Source organism: Numenius arquata, chromosome 5 (genome assembly GCF_964106895.1).
Source record: "Numenius arquata chromosome 5, bNumArq3.hap1.1, whole genome shotgun sequence".
Classification (NCBI taxonomy): domain Eukaryota; kingdom Metazoa; phylum Chordata; class Aves; order Charadriiformes; family Scolopacidae; genus Numenius; species Numenius arquata.
Window position 1 is genome coordinate 29,117,366 of NC_133580.1, and position 18,045 is coordinate 29,135,410.

At 43.5% G+C, this 18,045-nt stretch overlaps 1 protein-coding gene across 1 annotated transcript; it reads left to right on the forward strand.

Annotated features, from left to right (window-relative positions):
- The first annotated feature begins 334 nt into the window (after positions 1-334).
- Positions 335-14,928, forward strand: ETNPPL (ethanolamine-phosphate phospho-lyase). Its single transcript, XM_074147048.1, has 13 exons — positions 335-403; positions 2,416-2,534; positions 2,692-2,851; positions 3,742-3,816; positions 5,556-5,649; positions 6,626-6,742; positions 8,466-8,548; positions 9,040-9,265; positions 10,135-10,289; positions 11,053-11,142; positions 11,354-11,484; positions 12,387-12,454; positions 13,329-14,928. The coding sequence occupies exons 1-13, from the start codon at positions 348-350 to the stop codon at positions 13,458-13,460; spliced, it is 1,506 nt and encodes a 501-aa protein (XP_074003149.1). The 5' UTR covers positions 335-347; the 3' UTR covers positions 13,461-14,928.
- The last annotated feature ends 3,117 nt before the right edge of the window (positions 14,929-18,045 follow it).

Consider the following 18,045-nt stretch of genomic DNA (forward strand, 5'->3'; position numbering starts at 1 on the left):
AAACTTTCTGGTGAGGGTGACAGAGCCCTGGAAGAGGCTGCCCAGGGAGGTGGTGGAGTCCCCTTCTCTGGAGATCTTCAAGACCCGCCTGGATGCAGTCCTGAGTGATGTGCTCTGGGCAACCCTGCTTTGGCAGGGGAGTTGGACTGGATGATCTCTAGAGGTCCCTTCCAACTCTGACAATTCCCTGATTCCGTGATTCCGTGAGGGGGACGGGGAGCGGGGGGGCGGAGAGGACGGCCGGGACGTCCCGCCCGGGAAGGCGGGGAGGAGGGGCTTGGCGGGGGCCGGTGCCGGTATAAGAGGCGGGGGGGGAGCCCCCGGCCGTGCCGAGCCTTGCCGCGGGGATGGAGGAGCGCTACAGCAAGGCGGAGACCCTCGCCCTGCGGAGGAAGCACATCGGGTAGGGGATGCGGCGGGACCGGGAGCGGGGCGGAGGAGGAGGATAATGATAATGAACTGTTTAAGGCCAGGCTGGACGGGGCTTTGAGCAACCTGGTCTAGTGGAGGTGTCCCTGCCCATGGCAGGGGGAGTTGGAACTCGATGATCTTTAAGGTCCTTTCCAACCTAAACCAGTCCGTGAGTCTATGAGAAGGTCTCCACCGGCTGTACCGGACCCCCGCCCCCCGCCCCCGGCAGTGACAGTGACCCGGCCGGCCCCACGCCGGTCGCTGGCCGGGGGCGAGCAGAGGGGGTGAGGGTCCCCCTGCGCGGCAGCGGGCACAGCCCCGGCCGGCGAGAGGGGAAGGACCCGACCCGCCAGCCCTTCAGCTTGCCGAGTCTTTGGGCCGCTTCCTTAAAACACAGCCCATCACACGCTACTTCCTTTTTTTTTTTTTTTTTTTTTTCCCGGAGCAAAGCAAAGCCCGGCAGCGGCCGGAACGCGGTACCCGGGCGCGGCTCGGAAACGGGGCTGTGCGGGGCGCTTGCGTGAATAAGCGGCATCCTCCCGAAAACCAGGCGGCTCTGTTAACTGAAGCTTAGGAGATTTCTGGAGCCGTATCTGAGGGAGGGAAATTCAGGAAGGCTGCCTGCAGTTGTGACCTGAGCTGTGTCCTGGCTGTGCGCCTATCTGATCCCACCGCGCTGCGATACTGTATTATTTCCTCCTTCTTCAGTAGGTGTCACCAAGGGAAAAATAAGTCCAGATTGTTAAAACCGGCGCTGACTATTTGCTGATTGCATCCTAAATGTGTGGAATGTAGAAAAGGCTCACTACAGGTTCATAAAAGTTTTGGCTTCGTAAAACATGCACAAAAACTTCTCTTTAGGAGCCAGCTCAATGTTAAGGGGCTCTTGCCTGTGCACGGATTACAGCATTGGGCTGTGTTAGATAAACAAAGTGAAACTGTCACAGAAAGGACTGACACCTAACAGAAGAAAAAACTGTAGTCAAGCAGTGGCCGCTGCTGCTGCTGCTGATGATGTGCACTGCTTTTAAAGTGTACCAGAGGAATAGCCGAAGATTTCAGAAAAATATCAATGCAACGGGGCTAGAAACTATGAGAGAGTAAACACCTTCACTTTCTAGGATTCGCATTTGGACTTTACAAGTTCATAATCTTAATATATGTGACCATAGGGATGCATTAGCAGCGCTGTCTGAGTTACCTGGAAACAACTGTGTTTATCTGAGGCCATATAAACATTACTAAAAGTTCAGAAGACTTTCCTTCTGCTCAGCAATATCATTCAACTTAATTACATAGCTGTCATGTCCTTCAAGAGGGGAAGAAAAAGAAAAGAAAAGAAGAAAGAGTGTTTAGAAAGTACTTTGAATAATTTTACAAGGATCCTGAGTTTTGCTGGAAGCCAGTGCGATTTGCATGCTTATAAAAAGCCACTTTTAAAGATTTATCCAAAACAGCCAGGATGAGATCCTGAGAGTTTAGGGCCTGCTCAGCACCTCTGATAGTAAAGCCTGCAAGGTGTTAGTGTTTTGTTCTTGAATGTGACCTCTATACAGTACAGTCATCCGTTGCGTAATCAATTTTTGGCTGTAGTATAAAACAATGCTTAACAACTTTAGTTTTATTCCCGGCCAGTTAATTGGCCATACATGTTCATAAGGCATGGAAACAAACAGAGCTACAGCCTAGAAATGCAGCAGGACATATAAGGACCTGGAATGACTGGCAGTCACTGTGCTCCTGTGAAAGCACTTGCAGACAGTCATGCTTTGAAAACACCCTTATTAAAGACCTACCTCTGTTCCCTCTGTGCCTGGGGAGGTGCGCGGGGGCTGTTTTTATTTTCAGCAAGAACCCTGCTTCACCGCCATCTAAACCACTCACAGGCTCTTTGCAGAGGGAGGCAGTTGTCTCCAGAGCTGCAAAACGTCAACCCCCTCAACACTCAAAGGAGGGGGACCAACTGAGAAAACTAAATTGGTGTTGTTTTATTATTATTTTTAGGCCTTCCTGCAAAGTTTTCTTTGCCAAGGACCCTCTGAAGATAGTGCGTGCTCAGGGCCAATATATGTTTGATGAGAAAGGAGAAAAATACTTAGACTGTATCAACAACGTTGCACATGGTAAGCAGCTCAGCTTGTAAGACTGCTTCTATTCCCTCATTTCTAGTAGGAAACACACTTCTTCCAAGTGATGATATTCACAGTGCTTCTCTGAATGCCCTTGTGTGGTTCAATAACTGGCTGCTTGCTAGTAATAACTAATTATTTACTTCTTTAGTTGGCCACAGTCATCCATACGTGATAAAGGCTGCAACAAAACAGATGGAACTTCTCAACACGAATTCCCGGTTCCTGCATGACAACCTTGTGCAGTACGCACAGCGTCTCACAGCCACCCTGCCCGAGAAACTCTCCGTTTGCTATTTTGTTAACTCTGGGTATGTATGTCTGAATATTTACTTTTTTTTTTTTTTTTTGCCATTATGACTATTTTGGGCCTGTTTGAGATGGACGCTCAGATCAGCTTGGTCCAAATCTTAGGAAGCAGGACTTAGTAATAAGCCACGAAAATATTTCCAGTATTGATGGAAAGATCCTTCCTATCTGCGGCTGTCATATTTAGCGTGATGGCTCAATGCAAGAGAGCCAAAACACGGAACTGGTCTGCTGAACGCTGTTCAAAAAAGAGGGGGGAAAGGCAAGAAAAGCAAATTAGACTGCAAATTGGTGAATGTTATGTACGGATTGGTGAATGCCAGCTGTAAAGTGACATATGACCTTGGAAATGAGTAGTCTTTAGGTGGTCCGCTTAGTCTGTGATCACTTACATTGCCAGAACAGACAACCTGCAGGGACTTGTGAGCAGAGGGACTGCCACGGGCCAGGCTGGAAGTCTGAGTCTTGATCCGGGGAGCACATTTGCATTCTCTGCTGCCCGATGGTGCAGGCGCTGGGGAGGAAGGAGCCCTCGTGGAGGGTGGGAGACGGGGCTGGCACACTGTTGCTTTTTGAGGGCTTGCGGCTGCGCTGAGCTCTCAGCTGCGAAGCGGTGTCACTTGTACCACGAGGATGTAAATATCTACAAGCAAACTGGGGGAGGGAAAGAAAGCATCTCTTTGTTTGCTGTTTATACAAAGAGCTGTTTTTTCTTTGCCCTCTTACGTGGCATTTGCAGTCTCAACCTTAGCATTGTAATCTGTATAGTAACAGAGCCTGCTGTGTTGATTTATGATATCCATTTGTCCTGAGCCTCCTCTTCTGTGTCAGAATACCATTCTAATTGGAAGCCCTTCCTCACTATTTTGTGGCTGTGTCTGTTATGATGCAGGTCTGAAGCAAATGATCTTGCTTTACGACTGGCTCGGCAGTACCGTGGGCACCAAGATGTGATCACCCTTGAAAAGTAAGTACATAGAGGAGCTTATGTGAATGCAGCCAGCAACTCCTGCCATTGCTTCAGAAGTGGCTTTGCAGCAGCCCCCCGCTCTTTGTACTCCACTGCCTGCTGAAAGAAAAGCTCTGTTGCTTTCATACTAGAACAGGTCAGGAAATCCCTTTTCCACATTTGGATAAACACAAGTTTTGAAGATCTCTGAAAAATAAGCTTGTCAGTCACCCCAGAAGGTCAATCACCTGTTACAGGGCATTTCCCACAGAGACTCCCAAGGCAATTCAGGCTGGAGACTTGAATGTTGGTTTGAAACATCAAGGAGCGGTCTGGCCACTGGACTGCTCTGCAAAAGGGCTTTCCTTTTGTCATGCTCCGCTGGACACATTTCTTTTTGCTCAAATAAATATTCAGTGGTCAAGAAAGATCCTGTAGCTCTGCAGCGGTGCTGCACTGATCCTCAGCTCTCCTCCAGTGAACACAAGTCCGCACACAAAACCAAGCAGCTGCAAAATCAGGAGGTACTGAAAGGGCCATCAGCCATGGGGAAGGTGGCTGACCGTGTCTCTGGGTTTCCCTGTCCTAGATGCAGCTCTAGGGTTAGTTACGCTGCTGTAGGGATGGCTCTTCTTCTCAGGCTGTGATTAGAAAGTCCAGCCAGAGCAACTGCAAGAGCATGTGTCTCCATCTGAATGGCACCAAGCTTGTTTGACTCGGCTGTGCTCAGATCCCTGTTGGCCCTCCTGGACTCACGTGGCCAAGATTTGGAGCCACTGACAGTAGCTTCCATCAGGAGAGGCTGAGGATGGAGCTGGCTCTGTCACTGTTTCACTACAATGTCTTCTCCTCCTGAACACCACCGGGTATTTCTTTGCCCAGGTCCCAAGGCTCTGTAGGCTTTTGCCATAGCTGCCATCCCAGTCAGGGTGGGCTTTCTCACCCTTCTTTGTGTCCGCTGGCAGATTTTGTTGACTGGCTAGTAGAAAGGTGTAAAGAAGACAAAGGAGTGTGCTCCTATGAGATTGTGACAGGTCTTTGATTTGGTTTGAGGTTCACTTTGCTTCAAGTTTACGGCTGAACGAAAGTGTTTATTCCCTGAGTGAAGCTGCTACATGCTTTAGGTTTGAAAGGCTGTGTTTCTCATTTCTAAATCAAATTGGCCTCAGTAGTAACCATCTTGAGCATATTCTGCAATATAAAGCTTTTATATTCAAACAATATTCATCCTTATCCTCAAAGTGGCTTCTGCCAAACAGTCTAGCCTGTAGGGCCTTCAGGGCAGGTAGTGGTGTGGTATTGCTGCTGCAGAAGATTCCCCTTTCTGATGCAGAGCACACTCTTTAGAGTCTTTGCAGCGGCGTTGGGGTCTGGCTTGCAAAGCTTGGGCTGGCCAGAGTGGGGCCCACTGGTTGAAAATGAGGGTTCTGGACCCTCCCCTTCAGCCACTAGGTAAGGCTGCTAGGGCAGCCACCTTAGGGGCAGTGCGGTCCAGGGGACATCATCTTGGTCTGTCCCCATGCTTATGCAAGAAGAAAACCTTCTGGTTTCAGTCTTTCTAGTGAATTCAAGTCAACAGCAATTTCATGTTGTCTTTGAAAGAAATACTGAGTAAATCCAATCAAGACCCCTTCGCAAACAGTGCTACTGTGTTGCAGATACAGTTGCTTATTCTGGATTATTTATGGGCACAGTTGTAAATTTAGTTCTTCTGTAAATTTGATGAAAAGTGACTTCGATATTTAACACTCATGCAGCGCTTACCACGGCCATGTTACATCTCTGATTGACATCAGTCCCTATAAATTTAATCAGCTGGGAAAGGACAGCAAGAAGGAGTTTGTGCATGTGGTAAGTGTGGTTTTTTTGCTTTTTGTTATTTTTATGCCTGTTATGTAGCATATTGAATTACCCACTTCTGATGTAAATATGCTTTCATTCTGATATGCTGATGCTAGAGTATATACACTTTTCTCTTTGTCAGTGGATTAGATACAGCAAAATTGTTTGCTTTTGGATTTCTAAGAGGGTATTCAGCTGTGAGGCTGATTTCTTTCATAGCGCTACTGAGTCACTGCACTGTTTGAAGAAATTTGCCAATATCTGTTGTGTTGGTTTAGCTAAAGATATGCAGGACTTTGGAATCTAATTCCCAAAACTGGAAAAGCAGACCCCACAAGTTCACACAGATCTGGGTATAGAGCTCAAGAGTGTCCAACGGAGTGGGATACTATTTGATTTTCAGCCTGAACTTGTATATCTTATGAAGACAAAACTCATTCTCAGCTCAAAGATGTACACCAAGCAGGTCTTTCCTATCTAGACCTCTTTGTTTAGAAACACACTGCCAAAGTAGTATCCACCTTTTTATACCGCTTCCTTTCTCCTATTTACGGAACCTCTCCCAACACCACTTGTAGAGGCTTGAAGGTCATACAGATTCGTACCGTGACTAGGATGCTGAAGGGGAAGCGACAGACTGGAGAACCCCATTCTCCAGTTGCAGAAATGGATCTTTCTGCAAGAATCTGAAATAAGATGATGCAGTAGTGTGTCTTGGGGAGAGGATGGACGGTCTTAAAAGGTGGATCAGGTAGATGATGGCTCATTCAACAGTTGTGTCCAGTAATGTTGAACACACCACAGGGCTGGATTGAGTGTATGCTCCTGTAAGCATTTTTGCAATTCCATGCAGAAATTCAGGCTGTACTAACTCCTATTGTCTACTTGTGTGGAAAGACAAAAATGCAGAGCAATAGAAAATAAATTAAGTGTTTCATAGAAGGATGGGCTTTGAAAAAAAAAAAAACCAAACTGTTTTTTTCAGGCTCCTTCTCCAGATATCTACAGAGGGAAATACAGGGAAGACCACCCAGATCCAGCAAGTGCCTATGCTGAAGAGGTGAAAAAGATCATTGAAGAAACACAGAAGAATGGACGCAAGGTATACATTTTGTGCTCTAGAAATGCTGAGGCTTCATCTTTTAAGTGTGGCACGGGGCAACTAAGGACACGTTTCTTTACTCAGTTTCCCTTCCTTCCCCCTGCCCTTCTTTTTTCAATGGTGGATTCTGTGTTCAAAACAGGCCATTTTTCTACCTGATGCTCTTGTCATAATTTTTCTAGGCATCAATAGTTGTAAATAAGCAGATAGAATCAAAGCAGTTTAATTTCCTATTTTATGCATTGAATCTCCTGATTGTAAATATCTTAGAACAAACTTTGAGGCCAGCTGAGAAACTACATCACAAATTCTAGCAAGGATATATAAAAGTCCCCAGGACATGGAGAGAATATGCTGATAAAATCTTGATACTATACATTTCTGAGTCTAGTACCTTTAGATAACTTCGGGGTCATCTACAAAGGTGAACCTTTCGATCATATACAATACGACCTTGATAAAAACAGAAAATTTCTGAACAGGCTTACTTAAAATGTGTGTTATGTTCTGTGTGATGGCATTAGTATTTTGAGACATGTAGGGCTTGATCCAAAGCCCACTGAAGTCACAGAAAACTTCAGTGGAGATTGGAACAACGTATTTCCTTCTAGTCCAATGGACTTAACATCACTCTTCTTTTAGTTTCTTCATCAACTTTTTTTTATTCTCTACTAACGGATAGTTTTGTTTTTTTCTTCCCTTGTTTCCTTTCTTTTGCATATTTCTTAGGTTTTGGTGACATAGACCTGTGGCAGGACAAGTTGTGCTAAAGGCTAAGCCTCACATGCTATGGAAAGCTTCGTACTCTTTGGCCGTAGCATGCCTCTTCAAATATAGTGTATGGTTCTTTACACGTTACTGCTCGGCCTTGTTTCCAGGAAGACTGCACCAGCCCAGAGAGACCTCTTGATGCTCAGGGAGGGGTTCACAAGTGGTGTGGGGATGCAATCCCTTAAATAGCAGACTTATGCTGAGACTTTGGGGTAATATCCTATCTCTGCTGCGTAGACCTCTGCTGTTGACAAGAAACAAATTTTGATGTTCCAGTGTATCTGATCTGCTGCTCTTACCCTTCCTGACTTGAAATAACTTTCTTTTTCATTCCTAGCAATTGGAATTATTTCACCTGTAGAATTTTTCTCCTCTTTTGTCAAGTGCCTCATGCTGACATTTTACTTGTGTAGTTATTTGCATTAGGCAGGGGTGCCCAAAGCATAGCCTCAGGTCATCTTGCAGTTCAGCTTCAGCCCACCTCTACTTGGTGTTCAGGATTGAACAAAAAAAGCTGATCACCACATATACCCATTACTGGAGAGCCTTGGCATTAAGCAAGTTTCATTAACCTCTTGGGGAGAATGGCAAACACTTTAAATTCCTGTAAACTGAAATTTGTAAATAAATTTACAGAGCTCCCAGGAGCCCGATCCGACAGCCGCTGACACCAGTGTGTTCCACTTCAACAGCTGTAGGACTAGGCCTTAGCGGAGGTCCTTGTATTCCCATCAGGTTGCAAAGGTGGCCCTGGCTACTGCGAATTTGGGCACCCCAGATTACAAAATAAATAAATGCTTTAGCCGTAGCTGTTCTCAGGAGCCCTTGGTTGTCCCACCCATTGTGTGATTAAGTTAAGGCACATGTTTAAACATTTATTTCTAGATTGTTAGATGTTTGTGTAAAGGCCAAGTAGATGAACACGGCTCTCACCTGAGTTTGTTTTTTGTAGATTGCTGCCTTCATAGCTGAATCCATGCAGAGCTGTGGAGGCCAAGTAATTCCACCTGTGGGCTATTTCCAGAAAGTGGCAGAGTACGTACATCACTTCAAAAGGGTGTAACTGGAAAATTAACCAAAGAAACAGGTTTTTCACTATAGGCTTATCCAATCAATTCAGCTATAACCCTCTCTTGTTCTTGGCTATCTGTGGTTCCTTTCTACTTTTTGAAGAGTATGATTCCAGATCTATTTTTCATCAGCTGACTAATTGTTTTTAGCTGGATAATTGTCTTTCCTTTTCTATATTTAATCCTCAGGCCCTAATTTTGGTGGGAGATGAAGTTGAACCATCACAGCTATGACCCTGCAGTACCATTACAGTACCCCTGTTTTGCATCAAAAAATTTAGCAAACTAAAAATTTTATCAATTGCAATAGCTATAGCTGTCTCTCAGCAGCCACGTTCTATTTTTTTTTCTAACCTGGTCTCACACTGGAGAATTTCTGTAATACAAACTCCCTTGTCCTAGCTTGCCTAACTGAGACGTGTACTGCACCGCTAGTCATATTCTGTTTGTTCTTAGGTACGTGCGTGCGGCGGGTGGAGTGTTCATAGCTGATGAGGTCCAGGTTGGCTTTGGCAGAGTGGGGAAGCATTTTTGGGCATTCCAGCTGCAAGGCGAAGATTTTGTGCCTGACATTGTCACCATGGGAAAGCCCATTGGCAATGGACACCCTATGTCTTGTGTGGTCACAACAAGGGAAATCGCTGAAAGTTTTGGTGCCTCCGGACTGGAGTATTTCAATACAGTAAGTTTGTAGATTAACGTTTGCCTTTTTTTTAAATTTTGGTCTGCATTTAGAAGTTCAGGTGGTTCAGCTAACATCTGCATCCATCACTGTATCACATTACTAAGAGCTCAAGTCAACCACAGTCTAATATCTAAAAGCAAGTGCAGAGGCTTTGAAATATGCTCTGTAACAAGTGGCATATCTTAATATGGACCAACACTAGATCTCTGGCAAGTCATGTATCTCAGCTCACATACATACACATAAATTCTTCCTTACTTCTCTCTCTCCGCTCCCTCTGAAATGCTGACCATGTAAAATGTCATTCTCTAGGATGGGCTCTGTTCTGGGGGGGGTTCGTGCCCTGGCAGACCTTGTTCTGCAGTTGTCACCTTTTGTTAAACAGCGACCCTTTACCAGGAAACATTTGAGCTGTGTGCATGGCCCAGAAAAGCAGCTTTCTTCATGTCTACTGAGTCCTCTTTCTGCTCCTGTGACTGAGCCTTCTTCCCAACTACCATGAATCTCCCTGCTTTCAATGGAGTTTATACACTCTGGCTCAAGAAGTACCAGATCTGTCACCCGCTGTTCTTCACAGGAGTGTTTTGCCTACGCATGCAATCAGCAAACCACGGGAGCAGCTTGAATGCTTCAGCTGTGAAATCTTCAAATTACTGAAACCCAAAGCGGAGGAAGAGGGAGCCCCTCCCTTGGGCCTCTTACACTGCCCAAAGTGTGGGGGTCAGGGCTCCACAGCGCAAAAAAACCCACCTCTTCAAGCTTTCCTCATGACATACCAAGTGGGAAAGGGCAACTGAAAACTACATGGATGGACACAAGTTAATGTTTCTGATGGGTTTCGTTTTCCTATTTGTCTTTACTATCAGTTTGGAGGCAATCCAGTGTCTTGTGCTATTGGTTTGGCTGTGCTGGAGGTGATAGAAAAAGAAGATCTCCAAGGAAATGCTACATGCGTAGGAAATTATCTCTTGGAGTTGCTCGCTGAGCAAAAGGAGAAACATCCCTTAGTGGGAGATATCAGGTGGGTGCCTTACAGCAAGGTCAGAGAAGAAAAATAACTGTGCAAGAAAAATCAACAAGTTTGGGGTGAGGGGAACACAGGAACATTATGTCATGATTATGCTACCCCTCTTTTTTAAAATGGACTACCCAAAACAGATACTGTAAGGCAATAAATTTTTCAAAAAAGTTGTCCATCCACCTGCTTAGTTAGGTATAAGCATAGCCACTAGAGAAGTTCTGGGAGAGAGTAGGAGAAAGAGCCATCCGTGTGCAATAGCCCAGTTGTCAGCACACTGTTGGGCAGATGGAGACCTTGTTCAAATCTCCGGTCCACAGTGTGGGTTTTCCTTATCTCATGTCACTACCATTATAACTGCCTTCAATTGTTGGAGGTTTTTTTTGGGGGGGGGGGCTGGGTTGTAGGGTTTTGTAGTTCTTGGTTTTGGTTAATTGCCTTCCAGAGCTCCCTGGCTTGAGGTTTGCAGGAAAAGAGAGAAAATTATTCTATTAGTCTTAACTGGCCATGTAGTCTTAATGAGCCAGATAAATTTATTTATCCAGAAATATCTGTTACCTCACTTGATTGTCTGAAATAGCCAGTGCCAAAAGACAACCAAAGAAAAAGTCTCCTCTCTTTCCTGCTGCTTCTTCCCCACTTGCACCCCAGGGAAGGGAACTGCAGTTGTTAGAAACAGCTTTTGCATTTGCAGCAAAGGCTTGCGTTACTGACACTGGATTTCACCTGTCTGTGGGTGGTTTTTGTTTTTTTTTCTCTTCTCCAGGGGTGTTGGATTGTTTGTTGGAGTGGATCTGGTGAAAGATCAACAAAAGCGAACACCAGCCACAGCTGAAGCCCTTCACCTTATTTACAAGTAAATGTTTTTTAAAGACTATGCGCAGTGATCAAACCCTCCTAATGTTCCCCAGCAGTTACCCATTAATTTCAGTCTAAATTTGTGTAGCTTTTCATAACATAGCACTAGAAAAAGAAAAGTTTCAAAATGTAACTCGGCCTGAAGGGTCTGACAGGACACAATATACTTCTGTACCTGTGTCTATTGCAAAAGTTTCCTCTTTCCACAGGCTGAAAGAGCATCAAATCCTTCTTAGTGCAGATGGACCTCACAGAAATATACTAAAATTTAAACCACCAATGTGTTTCACAATGGAAGATGCAAAACATGTAGTGGAGACAATTGATGCCCTTCTCACAGGTATGTATGCTCAAAGGAATACTCTTCTTCATTCATTTCCAGATGACCTACTAGAAACACCAGCCACCATAATCTAGGCCATTACATGCAAGGAAAAGTAATCAATTACATTTCATACCACTTGTCCAAACTGCTGTTCTTAATGTAAATTATTATAAATAAGTAAAAAGCCCTATACATACTTCATCCAAACTTTTTTAGGCCAAATCTTGCTCTTGATCCTTTCTCTTACAGACTCAGTGTTTCTACTCATTTCTGGTCACCTATGCTATATGTTAAGGAGCGAATATGTTAATTCAGCACAGGCCTGAAAGACTCTGCTGAAACACTGGTGAAACTTTCCATAATGTGCTCTACCTTTTTTTTTGTTTGTTTGTTTGTTTTTTGTTTTTAACTGGCATACTGAACTTGATTGTCTCGCTCAAATTTAGCCTGAAGGTTTTCAAGCTCTATTTGTCTTTTACCTGGGGACCAATGCAGGGGAAAATAACAACAGGTATATTGTTAGTGTAAGGACTCTCCAAGCCCATTCTACATTGAACCCTCCCATCTCCTGAGATTGTAACAACTGGAGTTACACTAGCACAAACCTGGTGGACAAAGGCAGAGTTCGGCTCTGAAAGGTCTATCTTGAATCCACATGCTACAGTCGAGCTGCTAATTTCATTCTTTTCTCTAAACACCCCCAGGCTCACCCCCTTTTAATTATCACTTGTGATAAATTAATCACATTGCCTCAGAAAAACATTTTAGGAAGTATTCATCATTCTTCACTTATTCTCCTGTGTGATAAATGCCCAGAGGAATAGCTGATTAGGTATTTTTTACTTCAGCCAGCTGTTAAATTGACTGTATGCTTACTTAGCTCTGGTTCTTTCTAATTTAATTATTACTTTTTTTAGAAATGGAAGAGGCAACTGGAATGAAGACAGAAAATAATGCATCTACAAATGCACAGTGTAAAAGAAAAGTAGGTTTTGAATTTATTTTTTTTTGAACTCTTACTCAGATAGGTGTTTGGCAAAGCAAGTATATATTACTTTGGTAGAGCACACCTTCATTTTTGGTTGTGTGAGTGGTTCTGTGCCTTGAAACTGAGCTCAGAACGTAACCCACTACTAGACTAGGAGAGGATTGTGTTACGGGGCAAATCTAAAAAGAGTTGAGTAATACAGACCTACAATGAGAAACATGTTATAGACAAGCCCCTCACTTTGTCTGCCTTGTGTGCAAACAAGACTGACCAGACTTTGAGCTGCACAAAATGGTGAGCCCAGCAGCCAACAATTTTACTAGTTCTTGGTATTGTGTGCTACTGATGGATATTCGGCTTTCTAAGCAAGCATTCAGCCTGGAAGATGTCCAAGTTTTTGGAGAGTTCCAAGGATTTCATTTCCACCATAGCTCTTCCGAGTATGAATGGCTGACATGCATCCAAATTAGGACATCTTAGGTTGCAGCCCCAGCTTTGGATAAATCCTTTATAATTTTTCACACCCTTAAAAATGCGTCACCCACTGTGTTATAGGACTCGTTGAGCTGTCCCTTGGTGAGTTTTCCAGTGATGCTGTGAAAGGTGGGAAGGCAATAGCTCAGCTGTCTAGGGACGTAGTAACTAAGGCAGAGACCCTGTGGATTATTGGCTATCTAGATGATACCAGATTTGGGATGCAAGCCTCCTCTTACAGACATTTATACACACTCAGTCCAATTTTTTTCAAAGCCAAGAAGTTGTGCCGCTGAAAGAGGAGAGTCAGGTAGAGCTACCTAATAGGAAGCAAGTCCAGTGGCTACCTGTTGGAAGACATGCATGTGCTTTCACTGACACTTAATTTCTGTTTCAGACAACTGAAGGGAGCTCTCAACCAGAAGGTGCAAATGAAAGTGTTGGCCATATGAATGGAGCTGCCTGCAGACAAGAAAATGGGCTTTATTCTAAAAAACGCTCAGTGCCAAGTAAAAGAATAAGAACATGAAGAGGGAAGGTTTCCTCATTCAGTTTGAATTTGTGTCCAGCTTGCTTTCGAGATGAAGAGTGCAATAGTCCAAGTCCTAGGATCTGTGTGAAGCCTAGTTCTACCTTCCATACACTGGCTGAATTCCTATTAGCTTCAATAGGAGTTTAAAATACCTTTTCAGATACATGAGAACTGCACCATGTGGCTTGAAATCTAGATGTGACGGAATGGACAAGTGATACACAAATACCTTGGTGCTGATGGCAGGCTTGACATAGGTATACAAACTCAGTGAAATCTGGGGATTTACCCATATTACACAGAATCTGAATTGCTTAACCACCATACAAGCAAATGCCAATCCTTTTAAGTTTAAAATTATATGCTTAATATGCTGTTTTTACAATATTTTAAATTTCAATATGCAATATTGAGATGTTAATTACTTCCCATGTTTTAATGGCTGAATTCACAAAACAATGCTTGAGAGAGAAATCATTATTATCTTCCAGTGTAACTTAGGTCCTATGGACCATATTCCCAGTTGATGCAAATTGGTATAGCTTTGTTAACGATGCTGTCTACCACTGTGTGTGTAGAGACTCAATGTTTCTACAAGGCATTTTCACTCTATGTTCAAAGAAAATGAAGAATCTGCATTCTAATTTTCTATGGATAAAGCAACTTTTATAGATAACTATTTATATAGAGTAAGATTTTATTATTTTTTCCCCAAAGTTTATATATTGAACCCTCTCAGTCCAAAAAATATGCAAATAGAGCATATATCAATTCAGACACACTGATTGATTGAATTTAACCTGAGGGTCTCTCAAAATGAGGTTCCCAGGGACAGCCCAGCTTGCATTCCCATGGATTTTAGTTGTTTTGACTGTCATGGGAATTATTGCCTGATCCTGTTGTAGCAGTGCTGTTACTTTTTGTCAGTGGCGATGAAGAGTTTCGTGGGATCCTGACACATAAATGGCTGTGCTAACCTTTGATAGATTACTAAAATGAGAGGACCACTGCATAAAACATGCATGCAAACACTTTGCAGCCACTGCCTATCGGTGCTGCAGACACTTTAGGCTGACTTGCCTCCTTGTCAGTGTTAAATTTCAACGAGAGCATGCAGGCCCTGCTTCCCTTTTTTAATACATGCACAACTCGGTGCTATGGAAGACACTGAGGGCTTTACAAATTGTTTGCACTTCAGAAAAAAAAAAGACAAAGTTTATTTCCTCTTCAGTTTTAATACCCTAAGTCCTACTGTTTTGTAATTGCTGCTAATGATCCTACTGCTATGACTGAAAATTGAGCACCTTACCTAATTCCGTGTTTTCCACAATTTGCTACATTAATATTGATGTTTCCAGTGTAACATCTTCCAACATCCTCAAGCTGGCTTATCTTCTGTTTCATGATCCTTAAATAATTCTTCCATAAAAATAAATGTCTTATTTGTAATTATGATGTCCTCTACAAAGAGGTGGGTTTTTTTGTTTTGATTTTATTCCTCAGTAATACCGATTTGATGAGGGAAGTAAGTTCAGTTTTGGCTGGGGGTTGTCTCCATGCTGAAGCAGAACTAGCTAGCCTGTGTTTCCCTGAGGCCTTACATGGCCCTCAGCTGTCGGCAGCTCTTAACCTCCAAGCCAGATGTTACCTCAGCTGCCACAATGCAGCCTCTGCTAATGCTGTGCCAGGAAGGATTTTCCAACATGAAACTACACAAAGACCTAAGTCAACCTGCCCCATCCCTGGAAGTGTTCAAGGCCAGGCTGGATGGGGCTTTGAGCAGCCTGCTCTAGTGGAGGTGTCCCTGCCCATGGCAGGGGGGTTGGAACTCGATGATCTTTAAGGTCCCTTCCAACTCTAACCATTCTATGATTCTATGAACCTAATTTGGTGTGCATCCAAAGGCATGGTTCAGGTCACTCACCCTATGGAGTGGGGCTACTTATGTTATACCTCTTCCATCGCGTGCAGCAGTATGTGCTTCCCAGCAAGCAAATGCTTGTGCAATTTATTGGAAGGGTTAAGCTCAAAGGCACACAGCCCACTAATCTAGACTATGGCACTGACTGTTGCGGCAAGTTGATAATATTTAATTTTCGAACGCATGTCAAATAACTAGAAGAAAAAATCCGATTAGCCTAAGTCTGGAGGGAGGTTAAGATTACAGCTTCATAAACACAAGGGGCCTGTGCCTCTACCTTTACCCTACCTGTGTCTTGCTTCTGCACGTTCTTCAAACACATGGTGGAACAAGTACTGCTCCAATTTACTGGTTTTTTTTCACCCAGTTTCTGCTTCACAAGTCAAGAAGCTCTCTACCTATTGGTTCTGCAAGTTACCTAGAACAACTGAGTCTTCTATTCTCTTTAAACAAGAGAGGCTATCACTTCTATAATACATACTTAAAAAAAACCCCAAAACAAACACTATCATTTAAATGGAGGAACCAACCTAACAGTTACCAGTAGTTGAACTCAACCTACTAGAATTACTCTTGCTATATCATTGTTAACGTTCCTGCAGTATCTCAGAGTCCACCCGCAAGACTATGCACAGTCCCTACTGTGAAGGGCTTACTAATTAGAAGAGACTGACTAAAGGATGAGAGAGTGAAAGCAGAAATAATCAAGGCTAAACAAAGAGATAGCAGTTCCAGTCAGCTGAACTGATCAAATATATTCCCTCCACTGAACAGGCAAGGCTTTTTTCCGCTTTCCAACTTTCTGCTTCCCTTTTTCTTCTTTCTACCTCTCCTGTCCTACCTATGCAATTCCCATTTTTAGTCATGTAGTTCAACCTCCACTGTAGCCCTTACACTCTTCAGACGCCTCCATAAGCCAGTTCAACTCACTAACCTTGCAGAAAAAAATAAGATCACACTTTTTTGCCTATCAGTTTTCTGCAAGGCTAACGAACAGGCTGATGGAGGAGTCCTGAGTCTGCACAGGACATGCAGCAGGAGGAAGAGACAGTGGGGTGAGGGAAAGGCAGGACTCCATCCCAAGTTAGTTACTTTTATCTTCAGTCTAGCTCATCATCCTACTGGAAGCTGAATCAAGGTAATTTTATTGCATTCTCATAGTTTACCATTGGTTCAATCACTTTTATATTGCGTGTTTAAGACTTTTAAGCAAACAGACTGGTTAGAACAAGGGAAAAAGAAAGGTCGGTGCTTGCTGCAAATACGGATGAAAGAGTGACACTGTGAGAGTCCAAACCCATCGCCAGTTAATTACCTTACATGAAAGCAAGCAGGACTGAACCTGTGTGGAGTCAGAAGGCTGTGCCTTAGACAGCACTGTTCTGGGAAGAAGGATCAGGATCAAAAGTTGCCATGTCAACACACCACCACTGAACTGCCAGGGAAACAGAGCATGCCACGTGCCCATGTCTAGGCAAAACAAAACCTCAGCCTTAGCTCTATTAAACATTGCAAGGGGAACACACTGAGTAGAAGAATTATGCAGGAGTATTACATCTTTTCTGTTGCTTTTTAGATGTATCATTTCTTAGACATACAACACAGTATTATCAGATAATACATTCATAATCTTCATAGCTGTTAAGCTTGGTGACTGCGAAGTAACAGACAGCCCCAACACACCAAAGTCCAGAGGGGAAAAGTCCCCACACAAGCCCCCAGAAGAAGCAAGCTCCGATGATATCTGGTAAAAAAGGGAGAGAAATGAAGCCTGAAACACTTATTTTATGTGTGTTGTTGCAATGTGCAAGCCATTACTGTTCAAAAAACCCCCCCAGCAAACATCATAAAGCAGAAAGAAAATCTCATTTCCAATGTGAAAGTCCACTTCCAGTGTAAAAGTCCGGGTCAACTGTCTGACTGGCCCTGGGACATCTTCATCTCAAACCACAGCTTTCAGCACCAACATGCAAAAAATAGAGCCCAGAGAAAGAAGTCAAGAGCACCCATCAGAAAAATATTTCTAAGTGAAGAAGTCTGTTTAAATGGGACATAAGTATTGGTACAGGTATCTCTTGGGTAGTAAGTTCCCAGTGCTGCAGACACTCTAAGCTAAGAGCTGAAAAACCAGAAATTGTTAAAGAAGCTGCATTTGGTAATATGCTAGAGAAAACAAAGTAAGGAACTGGGATGCCAATGAGAGAGTATTCATTATACTGTACAGTTACGTACTGTACACATACATATAAGCATATTGTATATAAGCATGTTTGATCTACCTTGGTTTTTTCTCCATTTAATATAATAATTTAGAAAAAACCAAGAGACTAATGCTTGCAAGCAGAGCAAATTAGCCCATAGCAGCAGAAAGGTCAGTTTAATTTTCCAAGTTTCTCAGTGATGGCTTGAGCAGGTGTTCTAGTAGTGTCCCTTTTCAACCTGGACCTGGCCTGTGCTGCTGCCAGCCAAGCTCCAGCAGAACGATTATGCAAGGGAATACAAGGCCAAATGGCTGTGACGGGATTTCCCTATCTCTGCTACCCATACGCATTTGTATTTTCCCACCTGGAACATTTGATTTTGTTCGTGCCTGTGGTTCAGCAAAAAAGCTGAATTAGAAAAGACAAGTTATATTTTTGCATTTCGTGGTGTGGCTGGACT

What these genes read in the sequence shown, in the direction of transcription:
- ETNPPL (XM_074147048.1), top strand. Translation starts at nt 348, where the DNA reads ATGGAGGAGCGCTACAGCAAGGCGGAGACCCTCGCCCTGCGGAGGAAG. An exon ending in CTGCGGAGGAAGCACATCGG is followed by an intron (nt 404 to 2,415) that starts GTAGGGGATGCG and finishes TATTATTTTTAG; the next exon opens with GCCTTCCTGCAAAGTTTTCT. An exon ending in CCCTTAGTGGGAGATATCAG is followed by an intron (nt 10,290 to 11,052) that starts GTGGGTGCCTTA and finishes TCTCTTCTCCAG; the next exon opens with GGGTGTTGGATTGTTTGTTG.